This window comes from Taurulus bubalis (genome assembly GCF_910589615.1).
Source record: "Taurulus bubalis genome assembly, chromosome: 1".
NCBI lineage: Eukaryota > Metazoa > Chordata > Actinopteri > Perciformes > Cottidae > Taurulus > Taurulus bubalis.
In genome coordinates this window covers 1,228,093-1,252,566 of record NC_136589.1, presented here as the reverse complement: position 1 = coordinate 1,252,566, position 24,474 = coordinate 1,228,093, and the positions used below count along the sequence as shown (strand labels likewise).

The 24,474-nt window shown below is 43.9% G+C and overlaps 2 protein-coding genes across 2 annotated transcripts in view; one reads left to right on the top strand and one right to left on the bottom strand.

Moving 5' to 3' along the window:
* wdfy2 (WD repeat and FYVE domain containing 2) overlaps positions 1 to 3,888 on the top strand; it is an 18,284-nt gene extending 14,396 nt beyond the window's left edge. Inside the window, exons 9-12 of the mRNA XM_079232077.1 lie at positions 1 to 56; positions 525 to 655; positions 2,297 to 2,405; positions 2,501 to 3,888. The exon at positions 1 to 56 is cut by the window's left edge and continues 46 nt beyond it. Coding sequence (XP_079088203.1) covers positions 1 to 56; positions 525 to 655; positions 2,297 to 2,405; positions 2,501 to 2,530 — 326 coding nt within the window. The 3' untranslated portion in view covers positions 2,531 to 3,888. The remainder of the gene's footprint in view (positions 57 to 524; positions 656 to 2,296; positions 2,406 to 2,500) is intronic.
* A 304-nt stretch (positions 3,889 to 4,192) lies between these two features.
* Positions 4,193 to 13,120, bottom strand: dhrs12 (dehydrogenase/reductase (SDR family) member 12; the record flags this gene model as incomplete). The annotated part of the gene is made up of 10 exons (XM_079232066.1): positions 4,193 to 4,711; positions 6,918 to 7,055; positions 8,473 to 8,563; positions 9,913 to 10,017; positions 10,095 to 10,156; positions 10,326 to 10,407; positions 11,146 to 11,238; positions 12,126 to 12,208; positions 12,312 to 12,445; positions 13,065 to 13,120. The coding sequence occupies 10 exons, from the start codon at positions 13,118 to 13,120 to the stop codon at positions 4,599 to 4,601; spliced, it is 957 nt and encodes a 318-aa protein (XP_079088192.1). The 3' UTR covers positions 4,193 to 4,598.
* Between the last annotated feature and the right edge of the window lie 11,354 nt (positions 13,121 to 24,474).

Genomic DNA, 24,474 nt, shown 5'->3' with positions numbered 1-24,474 from the left:
CGTTCTTCTGGAACTTCAAACAGATGTGGGACAGCAAGAAGATTGGCCTGAGACAGGTGCTGCTCAACATCTGGAAACACCCATCATGCATCAGTGATGGATGATGGATTGCTGGATAAATAGATGGATGGATAAATGGATGGATTGTTGGATTGATAGATGGATGGATAGATGGATGGATTGATTGATAGATGGATTGATGGATGGATGGATGGATGGATTGATAGATGGATTGATAGATGGATAGCTGGATGGATAGATGGATTGATAGATGGATGGATGGATGGATTGATAGATAGATGGATTGATAGATGGATTGATAGATGGATGGATGGATGGATAGCTGGATGGATGGATGGTGGTTGAATGGATCACTGGATTTAAAAGTAAAAACAAAGTGAACTTTAAGTCATATTTCTGTAGCTTATATTATGTTAGGACCCTGGTGCAGGTCTGGACCCTGAGACGTGTTGGTCCTGGTGGGGTCCAGGTCTGGTTGCTAAGCTACGCTCCCCTGTGCTCAGCATCACTGCAGGAAGTGCGGTCAGGCCGTGTGCGGCAAGTGTTCTTCCCGCCGCTCCAGCATCCCGCTCATGGGCTTCGAGTTCCAGGTGCGCGTCTGCGACAGCTGCCACGAGTCCATCAGCGACGAGGAGTGAGTACCAACGCTGCCTCACTCCTCACTCATCACACCTCACTCCTCACTCCTCACTTATCACTCCTCACTTATCACTCCTCACTTATCACCCTCACTTATCACCCCTCACTTATCACTCCTCAATTATCACTCCTCACTTATCACTCCTCACTTATCACTCCTCACTTATCACTCCTCACTCCTCACTTATCACTCCTCACTTATCACCCTCACTTATCACCCCTCACTTATCACTCCTCAATTATCACTCCTCACTTATCACCCCTCACTTATCACCCCTCACTTATCACCCTCACTTATCACCCTCACTTATCACCCTCACTTATCACTCCTCACTTATCACTCCTCACTTATCACCCCTCACTTATCACCCCTCACTTATCACCCTCACTTATCACCCTCACTTATCACTCCTCACTTATCACTCCTCACTTATCACTCCTCACTTATCACTCCTCACTTATCACTCCTCACTTATCACTCCTCACTCCTCACTTATCACTCCTCAATTATCACTCCTCACTTATCACCCCTCACTTATCACCCTCACTTATCACCCTCACTTATCACTCCTCACTTATCACTCCTCACTTATCACCCCTCACTTATCACCCTCACTTATCACCCTCACTTATCACCCTCACTTATCACTCCTCACTTATCACTCCTCACTTATCACTCCTCACTTATCACTCCTCACTTATCACTCCTCACTCCTCACTTATCACTCCTCACTTATCACTCCTCACTTATCACCCTCACTAATCACCCTCACTTATCACCCCTCACTTATCACTCCTCAATTATCACTCCTCACTTATCACTCCTCACTTATCACTCCTCACTCCTCACTTATCACTCCTCACTTATCACCCCTCACTTATCACTCCTCACTTATCACTCCTCACTTATCACTCCTCACTTATCACCCCTCACTTATCACCCCTCACTTATCACCCCTCACTTATCACTCCTCACTTATCACTCCTCACTTATCACTCCTCACTTATCACTCCTCACTTATCACTCCTCACTCCTCACTCCTCACTCCTCACTTATCACTCCTCACTCCTCACTTATCACTCCTCACTTATCACTCCTCACTTATCACTCCTCACTTATCACTCCTCACTTACTACTCCTCACTTATTACTCCTCACTTATCACTCCTCACTTATCACTCCTCACTTATCACTCCTCACTTATTACTCCTCACTTATTACTCCTCACTTATTACTCCTCACTTATCACTCCTCACTCCTCAATTATCACTCCTCACTTATCACTCCTCACTTATCACTCCTCACTTATTACTCCTCACTTATTACTCCTCAATTATCACTCCTCACTCCTCAATTATCACTCCTCACTTATCACTCCTCACTTATCACTCCTCACTTATTACTCCTCACTTATTACTCCTCACTTATTACTCCTCACTTATCACTCCTCACTCCTCACTTATCACTCCTCACTTATCACTCCTCACTTATTACTCCTCACTTATTACTCCTCACTTATTACTCCTCAATTATCACTCCTCACTCCTCAATTATCACTCCTCACTTATCACTCCTCACTTATCACTCCTCACTTATCACTCCTCACAAAGTAACCGTCTCTCCTTTGGGTCCTCAGTCGCGCCCCGACGGTCACGTTCCACGACAGCAAGCACGGCATCGTCTACATGCACTACGAGCCGACCACCGGCACGCTGCTGACCTCTGGAGCCGACAAGGTCATCAAGGTCGATGGCGTCCTCTCTTTGACTCCAGCCACACAGGAAACCATGACTCAAATGTACATGTCTGACCCTCGGTGTCTCTTCCTGTCCGTCCTCAGCTGTGGGACATGTCCCCCGTGGTGTCCTGAGCCCGGCAGAAGCTCCGCCCACCAAAGACGTGACGGTCTCCCATCGCCGCCACGCCGTGTTTACCAGCCGCCATGACGTTTTTTCTCTCCGGCGAGGACTCTGCAGCCGCTCAGCAGGACGGGGCTCGGCTGGTCGAGACCACGGTGGAGCCATCGGGAGAAAGGGGTGGAGCCATCGGGAGAAAGGGGTGGAGCCATCAGACTTCACGGGGAATCGACTCCTTATTTACTTAATTTTCATGCATTCCAGCCAGCTTCTTCCTGGAAACAGGAAGTGACCCGTTTCAAACCCAAAACGCTTTGCACTCATTGACCTTCATCGGGCGCCGCCTCCAGCAGCGTTCACCTGTCGGGGTCCAGACCTGGTTTATGTAGTCGTGGTTATAAAGGACAGGAAGTGCAGCTAAAAGCAGCCGTGGACACCAGGAGCTGTTGCAGGTCTCTCCTGTAGGTGGTGCTCATGAGCTTGTTAACGGTCTCCCTGCAGCTCCTTAAAGGGACACTAGTGATGTAGTACGAGGTGCTTGTACACAGTCCCAGTTGTGCTGCAGAGTGGAGCGGAGAGCTGTTCTGCTGTGAGAGGAACCTCGTTAGAGGGGAACCGCACTGCTAAACGTTGCTACTGTCCCTTTAAATGCCGCCACCTTCCTCGCTGATGGTCGGACTGAATCAGGTCCATGTGACCGGGTCACGTTGCCGAGTAACGTTGCCTGTTGCCGGGTCACTGTGCCGGGTCACGGTACCGGGTCACGTTGCCTGTTGCCGGGTCACGGTGCCGGGTCACGGTACCAGGTCACGTTGCCTGTTGCCGGGTCACGGTGCCGGGTAACGTGACCCGGTCACGGTACCGGGTCATGTTGCCAGGTCACGTTGCCTGTTACCGGGTCACTGTGCCGGGTCACTGTGCCGGGTCACGGTACCGGGTCACGTTGCCGGGTCACGGTGAGAGGACGTGGGACACCGTTTGTATCCACGAGGTTTCTAACGAGCAACTAAACCTCTGAGTTTTATGAAAGGGTCTCAGCGTGTTTATGGACCAATCAGAGTGCATGCTGGTCCTCGGGTGAACCAATCAGAGTGCATGCTGGTCCTCGGGTGTCCGTGAGGTTATTTATTAGAACACAAGAAGCGAGACTGAGAGGGAACATCTTATTCTGTTCTCTCGGTTCTTTAGTTTTGTCTTTGCACTGGAATCAAGGAGGAAACACCAAGCAAATATCATTATTTTGTTGTGATTATTATGTTGTGATTATTATGTTTGTGCTTTAATGATGAAACCCCCACTGACGATTTCATAAATGTTTCCATAATATTTCCTGAATACTTTCTGAATATTTAATAAATACTTCCTGACTATTTCCCAAAGTGTATGATATGTAGATTAAAACCAGGTTATGTTTCTATCGACATAAACCTTCATAAGGTGTAAAGCAGCTGTTTACTGTGAGAACTACAATCATGATGCCTGTGAAGTGTAAATGAGTCGAGTCGTCGCTTCACAGGAAACAGACGTAGTAAGAGTTCTCCTCCTCGACCAATCAGGAGTCTCTGTCTCGTTCATCAGAATCTCCTTTACTACAGTTTGTGACCATGGAACTGTCAATAAATTAATAGATGTTAAAAACATTAAAATAATCATCTGCAGCAGGTGAAACAAACAAGTGTTTGAGAAGTTTCTTTATTGGCTTCAAAGAGCTTTTTGTTCCAAAAGTGACCAAACGATTCCTTTGATTCATTCTGTGGCGCAGCAGATACAGAACAATCAGATATGAATAATTAAGTAAATATATCAATTTACAAAAATTACACCTTCTCAAATTACTCAGTGAACAAAAGATAAATGTTGTCATGGAGTTTACTTCAACTCATCCAGAGCTTTCAGTGGTTCTCTTCAAAAATTCCAGGTGACAAACAAACGATCAAGTTTCATTTCAATATTTTAGAACGAGAATAAATGAAGAAGCAGATTTTGATCCTCCAACAATTCTTTAAAGTAAAAAAAGCCTCCTGTGCTTTGAAACCACCGGATGCCATAAACATATTGGTAGTATTATGGGATGGAGACGTTTCACGGCTTGAACTTGAGGGACAACTCCTGCAGAGCGGCGAGCAGCTTCTCCTCCTCCTGAGGGGACGAGCGGGACGACGCCAGAGGGAGGTGGGCGGCCACGGCTCTACGGTCTGCAACACAGAGACGGGTTAACTAGCGGGACTAGAGGGGTAGTTAACTAACCAGGACTAGGGGGGGTAGTTAACTAACCAGGACTAGAGGGGGTTAGTTAACTAACCAGGACTAGAGGGGGTAGTTAACTAACCAGGACTAGAGGGGGGTAGTTAACTAACCAGGACTAGGGGGGGTTAGTTAACTAACCAGGACTAGGGGGGGTAGTTAACTAACCAGGACTAGGGGGGGTAGTTAACTAACCAGGACTAGAGGGGGTTAGTTAGTGATGGTGAGATGAAGCTTCCTGAAGCATTGAAGCTTTCCATCCAGTCGGTTCGCTCATGTACCGAAGCTTCATGGAGCTTCATGGAGCTTCATTTGCTCTACTGCGCCACCAAGTGGACAATAGATGTAAAACAGCAGAGTGATCATAACGACACCATGGCTTTGGTGTGTGAAGCTTTACATTGAATAAATTATGTTTGTGACGCCAATACATATTGTGTCTATCTTTATGATATATTGGCGGGGTCAAAATCAAAAGTCGAAACCAATTGGGAGAGGGTTGTGATGTGACTGTGGGTCAGGGGTTAGAATATCCGACTTTCAGTCAGAGGATCGGTGTTTCGATCCTCGGCTCCGTTAGTCCATGTTGATGTGTCCAATTTTTTAAGTAAAAATAAGAACTTTTCCACAGTGCTGGGCTTTTTGAGACTATTTCACCTGCTTTATAAAATACCCTTTCACAGGCACACATGAAGCTGTTAGAGAGGAAGGGGGAATCCATTGAGTTTCGCTGCCCCTTATATTTCACATCGCACGGCAAACCCACGAACCATGTTCTGAATCAGTCACGTGGTGCGACGGCTCAGAGGCTTCAAACGTCACCGCATACGTCATCGACACAAACCTCGATACGCTTCACCAAAATCTACCTGGTTACTCGACACGTCCATCGAAGCCTCGACACGAAAGGACACATCACTAGGGTTAGTTAACTAACCCCCTCTAGTATGGGTTAGTTAACTAACCCATACTAGAGGGGGTTAACTAACCCATACTAGAAGGGGGTCAGTTAACTAACCCATACTAGGGGTTATTAACTAACCCGTACTAGGGGGGGTAGTTAACTAACCCATACTAGGGGGTTATTAACTAACCCGTACTAGGGGGTATTAACTAACCCGTACTAGGGGGGGTAGTTAACTAACCCGTACTAGAGGGTTATTAACTAACCGTACTAGAGGGGTTATTAACTAACCAGTACTAGAGGGGTTATTAACTAACCCATACTAGAGGGTTATTAACTAACCCGTACTAGAGGGTTATTAACTAACCCATACTAGGGGGGGTTACTAACTAACCCATACTAGGGGGGGTTATTAACTAACCCGTACTAGGGGGGTTATTAACTAACCCATACTAGGGGGGGTTAGTTAACTAACCCATACTAGGGGGTGTTAGTTAACTAACCCATACTAGGGGGTGTTAGTTAACTAACCCATACTAGGGGGTGTTGGTTTACTAACCCATACTAGAGGGGGTTAGTTAACTAACCCATACTAGAGGGGGTTGTTAACTAACCCATACTAGGGGGTTGTTAACTAACCCATACTAGGGGGTTATTAACTAACCCATACTAGAGGGGTAGTTAACTAACCCATACTAGGGGGTTATTAACTAACCCGTACTAGGGGGGCGGGGGGTAGTTAACTAACCCATACTAGAGGGTTATTAACTAACCAGTACTAGGGGGTTATTAACTAACCAGGACTAGGGGGTTATTAACTAACCAGGACTAGAGGGGGTTATTAACTAACCCGTACTAGGGGGGGGTTATTAACTAACCCGTACTAGGGGGGTAGTTAACTAACCCATACTAGAGGGTTATTAACTAACCAGTACTAGGGGGTTATTAACTAACCCGGACTAGAGGGGGTTATTAACTAACCCGTACTAGGGGGTTATTAACTAACCAGGACTAGAGACGTTATTAACTAACCCATACTAGAGATGGTATAGTTATCATGAAGTCAATAAAACCTGCTAGTAAGCGCTAGCTAGAATATTAACAGATATGTATTCTCCCCATGTTGACGGAGGAAAGGTTCCACTCTGTGACTTCATCATTGCACCACGAGTTATGCTTTGACTTCCTGAGTAAGAGCAGCGATGATGATGATGATGATGATGAGTCACAGAGCGATGTGATTGGCTGCTGACCCTGGAAGAAGAGGCCGCTCGGCTGCTCTCTGGCGGCTGCAGAGGCGGCGAGCCACACGATGGTGTCGGCGCCCATGGCCTCCGTCCTGAGCCGGGACTGCATCTTAGAGTGGAAGGAGGGCATGGAGGTCTGCACGGCTACACACACACACACACACACACACACACACACACACACACACACACACACACACACACTATAACATAGTATAATACTAAAAAGGTTCAGTTTCACATTTTAAATATTTCAACTAACCAGGGCCCTATTTCTCGTACCTGGTTACTGAGTTAGCGGCTAATTGTCAGGATAAGATGACGTAGGTCAGGCTTTCTCGGTTTATCGAAGCAAGCTTAGATAAATCACCATAGCAACACATCCAAAAATGTTAACCTGCTCCCGGGCAGGTTTACTAAACTTCACTGGATAAGATGGACACTCCCACCGGACAAAACAGCAGCTCCCTTCCTCATTGGTGAAGGAGCGATATTAGTTATATTAGTTTTATAGGGAGAGAGTTCTTCCAGATCACAGGATCCATCCTTTACATCATCATGACTTCCTGTACGCGGCGATATAGATTCTGCCGGCAAGAAATAATTTATTTAGAGAGCTTCTCGAGCCGCGGACATTGATCACCACAGACGCAGCTGATCGTCTCAGACACAGACTGTCAGCCGCTGCATGCCGCTGTTCTTAAGTTTATTTAGCTCTTAAGAAACTTATGGATGTGTTAAAGCATCATAATTATATGACAGTGTTATTAGTACACCATGCATATCATTATTGTAGAACATGATTAAGGTGATCGTGATGAGAATACAGAGAATCACACACAATTTATTTTCACTGCTTCAATTGATTGAATTTCTGATTATGAATAAAACATACAACTGATCCGCCCATACACATATTCAAACTCATATACACATATATAGTACATGATTCATACGTGCATACAGTACATATATCCTCATAAGTATATATTTATTCGTAAATATAATCTGATTGATTTGGGTGATGAAGCACTTCAAAATAGCCGATACATTTTCTCAACACTGACGCATTTAATTTGTCTGATATATTTAGACGCTTATGTCTCGCAGAGGGGGCGGAGTTAAGTTGTGTTCACGGCAACAATGTTGCAAAAACGTTGGAATATTCGCAACGCGTTTGCTGTGAATGACTACGGTATTGACTTCCTCATATGCCTTCATGATCATCTCCTGCTTCTCAGCAGAGAAATAAAAAGAGGTTCCTCTGAGTTTATTGTCATTGTACTGTTAGAACATGGTGGTGTCAGTGCTCCATTATTATCCTTCTGAAGAGGAGCGGCGCATTTATCAGATGACTGACGTCTGGCTAGAATGAACGAGACGTTTCAGCGCGGATCAGCCGTGAAGAAACCCAGACAGCCTGATGTCAATCATCTCGCTAATTTAAGATGGAGATTAGGACATTTGCTTGACTTTGTTTAGCCAGGTACGAGAAATACCCCCCAGTACTAGAGATGGTATGAATACAATTATAAAACTGTAAATAAATAAATAATAGAACCTGGAGTGTCTGCCCAGCCGGGGTGCATGGAGGAGAAGTGGATCTCTTTGTGCTGAGAAGCCCACCTGTCTGTCAGGACCACCTGTTGTCTCTGTCAACACACCACCAACAACACGTCAACAACACGTCAACAAACACAACACGCCAACAACAAGACGTCAATACATCAACAATAACACAACAACACGTCAACAACACGTCAACAACACCACATCAACAACAACTCAACAACACCACGTCAACACATCAACAACAACACCACGTCAACACGTCAACAACAACATAACACGTCAACAACAACACGTCAACACGTCAACAACAACACGTCAACACGTCAACAACAACACGTCAACAACAACACATCAACACGTCAACAACAACACGTCAACAACACCACAACAACAAATCAACAACACCACGTCAACAACAACACATCAACACCACGTCAACAACAACACATCAACACATCAACAACAACACATCAACAAACACATCAACACGTCAACAACAACACATCAACACGTCAACAACAACATGTCAACAACAACACGTCAACAACAACACATCAACACGTCAACAACAACACATCAACACGTCAACAACAACAAATCAACAACACCACGTCAACACATCAACAACAACACATCAACAACAACAACAAAACCACGTCAACAACAACAACACATCAACACGTCAACAACAACAAATCAACAACAACAAATCAACAACACCACGTCAACAACAACACATCAACACGTCAACAACAACACATCAACAACAACACATCAACACGTCAACAACACATCAACAACACATCAACACGTCAACAACAACAACAAATCAACAACACCACCACGTCAACAACAACACATCAACACGTCAACAACAACAACACATCAACACGTCAACAACAACAAATCAACAACACCACGTCAACAACAACACATCAACACGTCAACAACAACAACACCACGTCAACAACAACACATCAACAACACGTCAACACAACACCACATCAACAACAACAACAAATCAACAACAACACATCAACACACCAACAACAAATCAACAACAACAAGTCAACATGTCAACAACAACACGTCAACAACACGTCAACAACAACACGTCAACAACAACACGTCAACAACAACACGTCAACAACAACACGTCAACACATCAACACGCCAACAACAAATCAACAACACCACGTCAACAACAACAACACATCAACAACAACAACACATCAACATGTCAACAACAACACGTCAACATGTCAACAACAACACGTCAACAACAACACATCAACAACACATCAACACATCAACAACAAATGAACACCACGTCAACAACAACAACACGTCAACAACAACACGCCAACAACAACTCAACACATCAATAAACGGAGAGACGCCCCACCACCCCGCCGTGCAGCCCCCTCACTTTGTTCTGGGCGTAGGCCGCCGTGCCGTCAAACGGCCCCTTCTCAAACTGGAGGTCGTCCACGTTCAGCTTCTGGGTGAGCATCCCGCCCGACGACACGGTGACCTGAGAGCAGACGCCGGGCCGTTAACATGGAACCAAGAGAGCACCGCGGAGAAGGAGCGTCTGATTCTACTACCCACCACTCTCGGGTCTTCAACCCTCTTGAGGGCCGGGATCAGCGCCGTGGTGAGGATGTACGTACCTGAAGGAGGGACGGGATCAAAAGCTGTCAGCTGCTCACTATTCAACCAAGACACGCGGTAATAAAGCCATTACAGGTTACAAATACAAATACAAGCTTCTGACGTTTCTCAAAGTAAGCAAAGCAGTTTCAGTACCTGAAGTACTACCTTAGTGTTTCTAGTACTCACCGAGTGTATTCGTGGCAAAGTTCTTCTCCAGCCCGTCCTCCGTGAGCTCCCTCTGGTTCACCATACAGCCAGCGTTGTTGATCTGGAGAACAAGAGGAGGACTTACACCAGAAGGCAAAGCTCAGGCTCTTAAAGATGCCCTCTCTCTCCTGGCCACCAGGGGGCGACTCCTCTGGTTGTATAAAAGTCTATGCTTCATGTGTTGAAGCTGCATTCTCTCTCCTGGCCACCAGGGGGCGACTCCTCTGGTTGTATAGAAGTCTATGCTTCATGTGTTAAAGCTGCATACAATCTCCTGGCCACCAGGGGGAGACTCCTCTGGTTGTATAGAAGTATATGCTTCATGTGTTAAAGCTGCATTCTCTCTACTGACCACCAGGGGGCGACTCCTCTGGTTGTATAGAAGTCTATGCTTCATGTGTTAAAGCTGCATTCTCTCTCCTGGCCACCAGGGGGCGACTCCTCTGGTTGTATAGAAGTCTATGCTTCATGTGTTAAAGCTGCATTCTCTCTCCTGACCACCAGGGGGTGACTCCTCTGGTTGTATAGAAGTCTATATAAATGACTCTACTTCTCTTGATGTATTCCCTCAGTAAACATTGTAAACATGAGTTCATGTCTCAATCTCTAGTTTCAAGTCTTCTTCAATACAGCATGATGTTCATTTAGTAGATTATGGTCATTTCGAGTCAAACAGACCATAATACAGGAGACGCTTTAGGGCGGGGCTAAAGTGATTGACAGGTCTCTATGTCACTCCTCCTCAGTCCATATATGGTCACTTCCTGCTTGATGAAAAACAAGATGGCGGCAGACCTACCAGGACGTGCAGGATGCTGCTCTGAGAGAAGCTCTGGGCGAACTCCCACACTCTGGTGGCGTTGGACATGTCCAGGACGTGGACGTGGACGTTCTGCAGGAGAACACGCAAAGACAAGAGGAGACTTCAGAACTGCTTTGCGACTGATTTTTGTCATTAAAAAACATCTTGAGCTGCTGATATTTACAGAAAATCAAATCCAGACTGAATATTTTTTTTATATAAATGAAAGTCCGTTTTCAGACTTTCATAAACGACCTCCAGCGCTGCGTTCAAGTACTTCTAGTACTACAGTTCACTCTTCAAAGTACACACTGTAATACCACTTCCTTTATCACAGGGCACTTCACTTTGACCCTCTCTCTTATCAGCTGTGCAAAGGATTGTGGGTCAGAACGTGACTGTAATAAAACATCCAGCTACTTTTTGACGTACTATGTAACAGGACACACAGATAGTACTTCAAAAAGTACCTGGATGTTTTATTACAGTCACGTTCTGACCCACAATCCTTTGCACAGATGATAAAAGAGAGAGAGGGTCAAAGTTCAAGCTGCCGGGTTTGTAGGGGAAGTGGATTTAGTGTTTCCTCAATTCCTCTCCTCTCCTCTCCTCTCCTCTCCTCTGGGCAAGGACAGAGAAGTCGAGGACAGAGGAGTCGAAGACAGAGGAGTCGAGGACAGAGGAGTCGAGGAGAGAGGAGTCGAGGAGAGAGGAGTCGAAGACAGAGGAGTCGAGGACAGAGGAGTCGAGGACAGAGGAGTCGAGGAGAGAGGAGTCGAGGAGTCATTTAAAACCAATGAGACTCAGAAATGATCCTGTACTTTATGATGCATGAATAAAGAATGAACCCAAGAGGCGAGGGATCACAAGCTGGAGGTGCGAAGAACCGAGGAAGCGAGGAAGCAAGGGACCGAGGAAGCGAGGGACCGAGGAAGCGAGGGACCGAGGCAGACAAAGAAACAAAGAATATTTCTCACCTGGTTTTTACTTCGTTCCACGATCTCTTGTCTGGCGGCTTCAGCTCGGCTCTCGCTTCTGCAAACCAAGTGAACGGTTCCTCCTGCAGACGCAGGAGAACCCGTCAGAACCCAGCAGAACCCGTCATACACACCCGTGTGTGTATATATATATGTATGCTCTTCTTCTGTGGTGTCTGCGCTCACCTCTGTTAGCGACCTGCAGCGCCGCGCTCTTCCCGATGCCGCTGTTGGCTCCTGTGATCATGAAGGTTCTGCCGCTGAGGTCCACCTCCAGGTCTGAGGAGCAGAACCTCTGAGAGGCTGCGTCATAGCCGCTCCTGGCACAGAAATACACATGAATATGTATTTATACACATGTATGTATGTATGTATGTATATATATATATACACATGTGCGTCATAGCCGCTCCTGGCAGCAGAAATACACATGAATATGTATTTATACACATATACATATATATATATACACATGTGCGTCATAGCCGCTCCTGGCAGCAGAAATATACATGAATATGTATTTATACACATGTGTATATGTATATATGTATATATGTATATATATATATATATATATATATATACACACACACACACACATATACATGCTGCTGCTTCATAGCCGCTTCTGTCAGTAGAAATATAAATGTATATGTATACATAAACATATACATTTATATGTTTATGTACACACACACACATATATATATATATATATATATATATATATATATATATATATATATATATATATATATATATATAAAAACACACACACTGTACACACTGTGGTATTGTTAGCTTGTTCCACCTCACAGTGTGTAGTAGTACTAGTAGTAGTACTAGAACGTGCAGTATTGTGTAACCGCTGCTCGTTAACCAGTAACAAGGTATTCGCCGCTGCGTTAGGAGTACTAAGGTGACGTCACTAGTACTCACTTGGTGTACTCCTGCAGGCCTTTCACGAACCAGACGGCGTTCCTGTAGACAGACATTATGAAACACAGCTCGTCCGCGAGCAGCAGACTTTCATAAGAGCGCTGCTGGCGGTGACGTAAGGAGTGGGCGGGGCGTCACCTGCACTACCACCGGAAGTAAATAAACCTACAGCGACCCTGCTGGACGGCTAAGTGTATTGCAGTCAAAGCGAAGGAAGAGCGATTTCCTAATTATTGTTTATTATATTTTCTTTACTATCGAAAATTGATTTCAGAAGACACATATATACTTGTCATTATTTCTTTATGTATTTTAATTAATGTTTCTTGAGGAGAAAACAAGTCTCTTCATGTGTCTCAATCAGCAAAAAACACTCAACCTGAGGACACATCATTTTATTATTTCATTTATATATTAATCATGATATCTTAAAAGCCTAAAAGGTAAGAAGGAGCGAACATATCACCGCCACAGAGGCGAGAACCTCCCGATCACTAGAACGTATCTGTGTTATTCCACCGCTCTCATCAGTTGTCAGGATGGCCGAGTGGTCTAAGGCGCCAGACTCAAGGTGATCCTTCCTGTGAAATGGGACTTCTGGTCTCCGAATGGAGGCGTGGGTTCAAATCCCACTTCTGACAAATTATTTTTTCTTCTCAGGTTTGTCATAATCGTTTAGCGTTAACTCCGTTGATCTTTTAATAGTCGTGTCTGTTTCCAACTGATCAATTTCATCATAATAACGTAACGAGGATTTTACAAAGTGAGCCAACGTACTTTTTTATTTTTATTTAAACAGACAGTGTGTTCATTTTAGACTGAAAAGGTGTGCGATAATAGTTGTAATGGTTATTCTGTCTGTATACATAATATTTCATTTATTCTGGATTTTTTACAGTTTTTTCATTGTTTATTTGGTTATTTACAACAATTGTTTTGATCTTGCGTCTTGTTTGCACTGTGTCTCTATCCTGTAAATGTCCTAATAAAGCATTATCTTATCTAGTCTTTTCTTATGTTGATGAATAAAACATGTGATTTACAGCAGACGTATTGGTTGTATCTGGTAAAGCTGGATGAAGTCTATTCATCCCAATATCTCCGTTTTAAATGACGATTATTATTCTAATTATTTCTTTAGTTGTGACGATCGTAGACACATTTTCTGTCACTAAAGCAGCAACACACTGCAGTGACGTAATAACCAGTGAAATACTAACCCAGCCGGTTCACCGACGTCACTGTCAGGATGGCCGAGCGGTCTAAGGCGCCAGACTCAAGGTGGTAAACCTTCCTCAACATGGGATTTCTGGTCTCTGAATGGAGGCGTGGGTTCGAATCCCACTTCTGACATAACTTTTGTGAACGTTTCAAATGCGAAGAGTGGAATTCAACGGGATTTCTTTTTTAAATGATAAAAACACGTGACCGTATGAGAGACTCAAAATGACAAGACAGCGAAATCATTCAAAAATACTGAATTAATAAAGTGCTGTAGTTCCTCTCGGAAGATGCAATGTGGAACACCAGAGTTTGACAATATTTGGTTTGCTTCATTTGTGTAATTTATTGAAAGTTGCTCGTATTAGCTAACATGTTGAATGAGATCCAACTTCATTTTAGTTTGTAGATATGATCTGAGTGCACAAAAGCAGAAGGTAAATAATTTAAGTTCCATATTGAATGTTGACTGAACAAGTTTTAATGAGTAAAATGAAATATGAATGAGCTGAATTTATTGAAAACACAACATCTGGGTCTGTCTACTGGTCTCTGATCTGGGTCTAGTCCACACTTCCTGTACGAGCTCACATCATCATGACTTCCTGTATGAGCTCACATCATGATGATGACTTCCTGTACGAGCTCACATCATCATGACTTCCTGTATGAGCTCACATCATGATGACTTCCTGTATGAGCTCACATCATCATGATGACTTCCTGTATGAGCTCACATCATGATGATGACTTCCTGTATGAGCTCACATCATCATGACTTCCTGTATGAGCTCACATCATGATGACTTCCTGTATGAGCTCACATCATCATGATGACTTCCTGTATGAGCTCACATCATCATGACTTCCTGTATGAGCTCACATCATCATGATGACTTCCTGTATGAGCTCACATCATCATGATGACTTCCTGTATGAGCTCACATCATCATGACTTCCTGTACGAGCTCACATCATGACGACTTCCTGTACGAGTTCACATCATACATACTTCGTACAGGAAGTAATAATCTACTGCAATGACAAGCATGCATATGCCCACTATAAAAGTTGCATCAGCATAGCTGGCCAATCAGGAAGTGCAAACCTGACTACATGCAGACCACTACCCTTTGGTAGAAGCCTCAGCCTGTGCTTATAGAACTAGGGTTACAATATCGTAACCTTTGTTCTGGCTCACACAGCCCAGTGAACGCAGGTCCAGAGGTTCGTCTCTGCAGACCACTCTGCGGAAATCAATTCAACATTAGATTCAGGGAACAAAAGAATTGTGTGAGGTTCAGGAAAACATCATAGTTGGGCTTTAAAACAGTACATAAACTAAGTAAAATACGTAAACAGGTCACTAAAATCCATGATGTAACTTCAACAACGTTGGGACAGGAACACTGGTCTTGAATACCAGTCTTCTGGTTGAAAGTCCTGTGTTGGTTTGACCCGTCAGTGTGGCTTTTATTCACCTTAAAGAACAGCCTCCTCTTGTTTGTGCCAGAGTATTCTGCTGTCAGATAGGTTTGTATAAGTTAGAACAAGAGTTGAATGTTACAGTCACGTTATTTCGGTGAAACAAGGACATTGCACTTCCAAATGGTGCTTTCACTCAAACATCTCTCTTGATTTGAATGAATTGAAAGAAGTCCTAGCAGTGTGACACTTCAACATTACATAAGTCCATCCCATAGAGCAGCAGCAGGAGCTCTTGCTGGCCAAATTACACTGATCAGCCAATCAGAGCTCCTTGTGTTTCAGTTTTTCCTTCAGGTGGCAAAACAGCCAGCTTTTAGCCGGGAGGCACGATGACGTCAGTGGACCTTTTGAAGATTCTAGATGATTTAGAAAAAGAAGAATTTAAGAGATTCAAATTGTATCTGAAGGATCCTGGCTTCATGAAACCTTACCAAGCTCTTAAAGTGTCTCATCTGGAGGAAGCAAAGAGTCAGGACACTGGATCTGATGGTGAAGACCTTTGAACCTGATAAATAATTTATTCTAAACCAAACAAAAGACAAGGCTTCAAAAACACTATTATCAAACCGTGAGGTGGAACACGGACAGGCAACACACAGTACAATCTGACACTGGGGCAGAAGACAGACAGGGTTTAAATACAAGACGGTAACAAGGCACAGGTGGGAAACAATGAGGGCAGCACAGGTGAATGGAATTTCTGGGTCGCGTTACAACTCTTTCCTCCCCGATGCGATGCACACAGGAGACACAGTGGACAGAGAGAGCGGCGAAAAATATGTCGCGTGCTTTTCACAATGGGATTTGCTGCTTTAAGCTATCACTATTTTAAGCTATGAGCTCTCATGCTTAAAGCCCAACAGTTAAGGTATTTGTAGGTCAAGACAAACGTCCAACAGGCTGCAGCCTGGAGATCCATCAATGACGTTTCTGAGGCTCTGGAAATATTCTTCCAAAAGCCCGAAAAACACACTCAAGTGACAAAGCCTGCTCACTTTGTGGTCATCATTAAAATAAATGAACACTATGTTTCCTTAAAGTCAGTATTTATCAAACTGGGGCGTATTACAGGTGGGGCGCAAGAGGAAATGCTGGTTTTACCGTACGCCGTTAACGGGTCACATGCGCATGTACGACTCGCCGATTCTTGTCATTTCGCCAAAAGCCGATCTTTATGAGGTCTCCGTGAGGTCGTCTCTTCTGCTGTTGCGTCGCTCAACATGGAGCATGAATTGAGAACGGCTGCATCAAATCTACCTCGTTTTAAAAAGAGTTGTAGAGGAAAGCAGCTCACTGCAGCCACTAATAATGATACAACGTTATGCTCACACATCTGCACTCATTCTGTTTTGCAAAAAAATAGCTTGTTGTTTTCCACAATAAGATATTTAGTTGTAACTAAATATTAGTTATTTTTTGCACAGATATAACTTTATTTTCATTTTTCTAACAAAGTGATAACACATTTGTTTTTGTCTGATGGAGCAATCTGGTTTAATTGAAAGTGATTTCAATGTTCTATTATTTATAAAAGCACAGATGGAGTCACTAGTACTGTGAAGTATTACTTTGTAGTACTGTGAAGTATTACTTTGTAGTACTGTGAAGTATTACTTTGTAGTACTGTGAGGTGCCACGATGTAGTATGTCGGTCAGTCGCTCCCCCCCCCCTAAAGCTGTAAATCAGGGGAAACACTGAATACTGTGACATTCTGTAACTTTTTGGGTTGTTGGTGTGCCGCGGGATTTTTTTATTGTAGAAAATGTGCCGCGGCTCAAAAAAGGTTGAAAAACACTGCTCTAGTGGAGGAGATCCAACAGTCCCTGAGTTCAGGACGTCTCTCCACAGATGAACTGTCTCCTAGTTTCTTCAGTTTCATTGCCACTCCACACATTAATGCAGACATGAAATCAAAAAATGTCACTTTGTTGTTCATTTAAGACTCAAATTGATTTGGGATTGTGATCCATTAATTGCTGTTAGATTCCAGTAATAGACACAATAACAGGCAAAAATCCTCTCGGCACCTGAGACTCTAATCCTCGATTGTTCAATTCATGAACCCAGAAATGTAGATGAAAGTAATGTTATATCTTTGTTGTCTTCATCACTAACGCTCCATCAGGTTGAGTAACTGTAACCTCTCAGAGAGAAGCTGTGAAGCTCTGTCCTCAGTCCTCGGCTCCCAGTCCTCTAGTCTGAGAGAGCTGGACCTGAGTAACAACGACCTGCAGGATTCAGGAGTGAAGCTGCTGTCTGCTGGACTAGAGAGTCCACGTTGTCATCTGGAGATTCTCAGGTCAGGATTCATCTTCTGTTTCACTGATAACCATTTAAATGCTGCTTGATATACAAGTTAATGTATATTACAAGAGAGACCCATCACCTTCAGCTCATTGTGTAGTTGTTAGACGCTCAGCTCTACTGATTCACTCTCACTGCTCTCATCAGCAGCAGCAGCTGTTTTTATCACACAAGCTGTGTTTCCTAAGACATTTGTAGTATTGACTTAATGAGGTGTTAATATTTAATTGTTGTGTATCGTTGGAGTATAATAGTGTGTGTCTCCAGGCTGTCAGGCTGTCTGGTCACAGAGGAAGGCTCTTCTTCTCTGGCTTCAGCTCTGAGATCCAACCCCTCCCATCTGAGAGAGCTGGACCTGAGCTACAATCATCCAGGAGTCTCAGGAGTGAGGCTGCTGTCTGCTGGACTGGATGATCCACAATGGAGACTGGAGACTCTCAGGTATGAAGAGTCTGCTGGTTCAGTCTGATAACAGTGAAGACGTTTGTTTTTAAGACTAACATCCATAAAATGTCTGAACAGAACAGAAGCAGCTTCCTGAGGAACCTTTTGAGTCTTTTAGCATCAGCTGCCTTCACCTTGCTTCTCCACACACTACAGAGTACCAGATGACGCCGGCCAACCGGATTGATCCACTAAACCTGATGCTGGTTCTGATTGATCCACTAAATCTGATGCTGGTTCTGATTCTATGGGTCAGAAGGTGTTGCACCTTGTAAAGATGAATCCAAGATAAAAACGTTTCAAACTGACTGAAGAGCTTTTGGTCTCCACATGAAATCATATGTGTTTCCATTTTTACAGTTTGAGTATGAAATGTGTTTTATGATTGCAGCTGTTTGTCTGAATCAAGGTTTTCATTTTGCCATTTGTGTTTAGACCAACAGTCCAGACTCATTGGAATTTTTTGTGCAGGGCTCTCTGAGTCACCAGAAAACACTATAACAAGAAAGAGAAAACAAATAAAATATGAAAACACTATACAAAATATAAAATATGAGAACACTATACATACGGTATATGTGCAAAGGTGGTTGTATATACAAGAAGGGTATTAGATAGTTTTGTATTACAGTCATACATAAATTTGCTCGTCCTGAGTGCTGTTCCTGTTCAGTTTAGTTTGGCATCAGTCTGCCTGAGGCAGGAAGAAGCTGTTGTAGAAACGTGTTCTGGGTGATGATGCTGTCGCTCTGCTGGGTCTCAGGTTGAATGAAGCTTCATGAAGATCAGTGATGATGAAGCTTTACTCTGACTCTGCTTCTTCCTCCAGGGTTAAACCTGCTGGAGATCAGTGGCTGAAAGCTGGTCTGAGGAAATGTGAGTGTTCACTTTGATTCATGGAATCTCAAATAAAGCCGTCAGCTGTGTTCCATGACAAACTGTTTCCTGTCTCCGCTCAGATTCCTGTGAACTCACAATCGACACAAACACAGTGCACAAACACCTGAAACTGTCTGACAACAACAGGAAGGTGACAGGTGTGGTGGAGGAGGAGCAGACATATCCTGATCATCCAGACAGGTTTCAGGACCAGCCTCAGCTGCTGTGTAGAACTGGTCTGACTGGTCGCTGTTACTGGGAGGTCGAGTGGAGAGGAAACGTCAATATAGCAGTGAGCTACAGAGGAATCAAGAGGAAAGGAGTCGGTAGAGACTGCTTGTTTGGAAGGAACGATCAGTCCTGGAGTCTGATCTGCTCTGATAGAGGTTCCTCTGTCTGTCACAATAACAACATAACACACTGCACCTCCTCCTCCTCCTCCTCCTCCTTTAGTAGAGTAGCAGTGTATGTGGACTGTCCTGCTGGCTCTCTGTCCTTCTACAGAGTTTCCTTTGACACACTGGTCCACCTCCACACCGTCAGCACCACATTCACTGAACCTCTGTATCCTGGGTTTGGGTTCAGGTTCAGGTTCAGGTCTGGTTCCTCAGCGTCTCTGTGTTCTCTGGAGGTTTAAGAGTCTCCTCCTCTGTAAACACTCACACTGCTGACAAACACATTCAGATTCATAAAACAAAATATCATCATCAAATAAATCAGTTTTATATATTATTACTGACGAACATAAACCTTTATTGATGCCTTGGTGAAATTCATAAATGAAAACTTTGGTACTTTTACTTCCATTTTGAATGCAGGACTTTAACTTGTGAGTATTTCTACACTGGGTTTTACTACTTTAACTTAAAGATCCGGTGGAGGCTTTTGGATGGATGAATGTAATATGAATAAGTATGTTTTCATCATCACTTGAAGATAAGAATCGTTGTGCTTCGTTCCTCTAGAATGAGCTCTATAACTCTACATACAGGAGTCAGCATGTTTCTACAGGAGCTCAGAGAGGACAAACCAAACAACTGCAGCACTCTTTCTTTTAATCCAGAGATATTGTCATATTTTAAAGTACCTTTCTTCTCTTCTGTGTTTGTGTTTCTTGATTTTTTTACTTTTATTTGTAATGACAAAGTAAGGCTCAGGTTTTGGGATAAAAAGTGTTGATTAAATATCTTTGATCCACCTTGCATAAGAGTATAACATATTAAAATAATGCTCTTACCATGTAATCAATTCTTGGCAATATGTATTATGAATCAAGAAGAATTGTAATCTCATGTCTGTGTTAAGTTCAACTTGACAATCAGGAAGTCTGGGGTTCATTCATATTATGTAAAGTCATGTGGTTTTGAATAAATGTATCAAACTGGGAACTATGGGAAGTAAAGGCTTGTAAAACTGCAGTGTCAGAAAGAGCAGCAGAGTAAGGAGGAAGAAGTGTGGACTTGGAGAGTTCATGCGCCCGCAGCGTCCCGTAAGGGTCAAGAGGTCAGAAACATGACGAGAAGTCCAGAGGTCAGCAGATGCGTTCAGAGCGAGTTAGCTGAAGGTCGTAGCGATACGTTGAAGTTAAATCAATTCATTTCTCTCAGTAAAGCCTCTATTCTCCTAAATTCTCAGTTTTCCTTCTAAGTACTTTTTGAAGTTGCATTTGTAACTGAAATATAATTTTCTATCTTTTATTAAAATAAATATTGAATATTGAAATCAAGCAAGCGCATCCGTCGCCCTTTTTTCGTCTTCCTCAATTCTCACTGGTCCATCCACATGAGGCCGGAAGCGGAGCTTCAGACGACCGACACCTGAGGTGATTCCATCACGTCTACACTCACTGATACATCAAGTCTATTATTATATTATATTTTTTTATATAACATTACCTGACATTACATTATATTATACCATATTATGTTACATTATATTATTTTTTATATTTTTTATATATATATATTGTGGCATCACAAGGGGACAGGTAGTGGACGGGCGCTACAAAATGGCCGCCAGGGCAAGAACTACATCTCCCAGCCTGCCTCACCGCTCACCCAGCTGCAGCTGCTTAAGGCACCTGATTGAGGCAGGGCTGGAGGACTTAAAAGAGAGCACCTGGGAAGGAGAACGGACAAGCGGAAGGTGAACCCACAAGCCCCGGGAAGAGGGCGATGAAGGAGAGGACCTCGTAGCCTGGATTCACCAGTGTTGAGTTTTGTTTTGTTGATTACCCATTTTCTCCTCCGGGATGTTTTCGAACTGGACCTTTTTTCTTGATACTTTGTTGTTTGGACAATACCTTGCTGGTGGGACGGGAAAATAAACCTTTACTTTTTGTTAAACACCCTCTGACGTGCCTGTGTCCAGCTCTCCTTTTGCACTGCCCCAGGCTAGCCTGTCCTAGCGACAGCCCGTGACACTACAATATCGAGCCCCCGGCTAAGCGCCGCTGTGTTGAAGTTTTCCCCGGAGAACGGGAGGGTCGCCTCCCTGCGCCTACGGGTTGCGGGGGAGTAAGGCTCTGACTGTTGTTTGTGCTTATGCACCGAACAGCATTTCAGAGTATCCGGCCTTCTTGGAGTCGGTGGGAGGGGTCCTGGAAAGGGTGCCTCCATAGTTCTCCTGGGAGACTTCAGTGCTCACTGGGCAATGACAGTGAAGAGAGGAGCAGAGCTGTCAACTGATCACCACCTGGTGGTGAGTTGGATCAGATGGCGGGGGAGTCGGCTAGAAAGACCTGGCAAGCCCAAACGTGTAGTGAGGGTGAACTGGGAACGTCTGGCAGAGAATCCTGTCCGGGAGGTCTTCAACTCCCACCTCCGGAAGAACTTCTCACACATCCCGAGGGAGGCTGGGGACATGGAACCCGAGTGGACCATGTTCAAAGCCTCTATTGTGGACGCGGCTGCTCGGAGCTGTGGCCGGAAGGTCATCGGTGCCTGTCGTGGCGGCAACCCAAGAACCCGGTGGTGGACACCGGGGGTGAGGGAAGCCGTCAAGCTGAAGAAGGAGGCCTTTCGGGCCTGGCTGGTCCAGGGGTCTCCTGAAGCAGCTGACAGGTACCGGCAGGCAGGTAGGATGCAGCTGCGGTGGTCACGGATGCTAAAACTCGGGAATGGGAGGAGTTTGGGGAGGCCATGGAGAAGGACTTCCGGTAGCTCAGGAAGGGAAAGCAGGGCCTACCCCAGGCTGTTCTCAGCGGGGGGGGGGACTGCTGACTCGGACTGTGGACATTGTCGGGCGGTGGAAAGAGCACTTTGAGGAACTCCTAAACCAATGCAAATAAATACAAATATTGTGCCGGTGGTACACATGCGTCGTGGAATCCAACAAATGTATACTGTTTTGTCAGCAAGCCTGAAAGCGACATGAAGTCCGGCCAACTGCTCCATCAACCTCCATGTTAAATCGGACCACAATTTTCTCTCATGACGGAAACGTGAGCACTTTACAAACTGAATTTACGCTCTCATTTATAAACCCTTACAAATATTTAAGTACACGGAAACGTTTTCAGAAGTCTTGTGCTTCTCATGATGTCATTATTTTCGTGATGGGATCCATGGTTGTCTGTCAAATACACTAGTTTGAAAGTTAGTTTTTTCATTAAATCAACTGTCCAGTCTCCCTCTCAGTGAACACCATGGCAACCGATGACACACACACACACACACACACACACAGGAGGAACTGTCAGCTGACATCCTGACTGTTTGTGCTTCTCATGATGTCATTATTTTCGTGATGGGATTCATGGTTGTCTGTCAAATACAATAGTTTGAAAGGTTGTTTTCTCATTAAATCCACAGTTCAGTCTCCCGCTCTGTGACAGTGTCACACCTGTTTTAAGTTAGCCAATCAGGGCTGTCACCACGACAACCGGTGATACAAACGCAGGAGGAGCCAACTGACCTTGGTCAGCTGACATCCAAGACACTATTTTAAACTCTACAAAAAACATTCTTGTATATCATACATTAGACTTAGACACACACACACACAGAATTATCACAAAACGATTGACTGTGTGTGTCTATGTGCGCCCGCGTGTGTGTGCGCGCACGTTTTTTGACCCCAGAAAGTTGGTGAGTGAGGAGATACAACTTGGATCGACCTTTCACCCAATGAGTCTGTTGTTGCTGGGGAAAAATGGACAACACAATGAATCCGATTAGGCTCCTCCCATAAAAGAAGTCTGATTGGCTCTTTTTTTATTTGGCTTTCGGTTAAGGATTTTTTTTTCATTGTGTAAAAAACTACGTTTTTCACCCTCTCAAAGAAAGTCATTTGATCTGATAATTCTGAAGGTGGCAGAGGTTATTGAGGTTATTGTGTTATTGAGAGATGTGTTACCTCAATAACACATCTCACTACCGGTAATGTATACATATTGCGACGTCTTACGGCAGTAGTAGCCACACTTTCAAAATTTCTTGTGAAATTTTCTAGTTATATTTATTGTTTTGTGAGAACATTAATCATCGCCCCTGAAACATTCAACATCACGACCAATCTATGCATGTGAACTATGAATTAAAAGTCAAAACAGTATTTTTGAGGATCGATACAGAATCAAAGAACATAATATTGTGTTATTAACGTGTCTATATGTTCTAATACTGCCCAACGCTGTCTCTACGTCACATCCACATATAACTTCACTCACAGTGAGGTTTGGAGGGATATTCCCCCTGGATTACAGTCACAGTTAAAATAGTGTGAACACGTTTGAAACAGTTTAAAACTGTTTGAAACAAACAAAGCAACACGACTTGTTTCGGTTTTAGTAAAAATATCATGGTTTAGTTCAAATTGATGCAAAACCAAAACCCAACAACATAACTTGTTTCTCATCGGACAATAACAGCCGTCTCCGGGTGAAGCTCTGTGTGTTTTTCACATCACGACGAGGACTCAAGCTGACTCATTTTAAACTGATTTGTTATTCATCAAAAGCAACGGAAATCCACTTCACAATACTTTTCTCTCCAAACGATAATTCACAAAGCAGTTTTTCTTTCTTAGGAGACACAGCAGCCCTGTCTGGGTTATTATCACTGATACAACAGA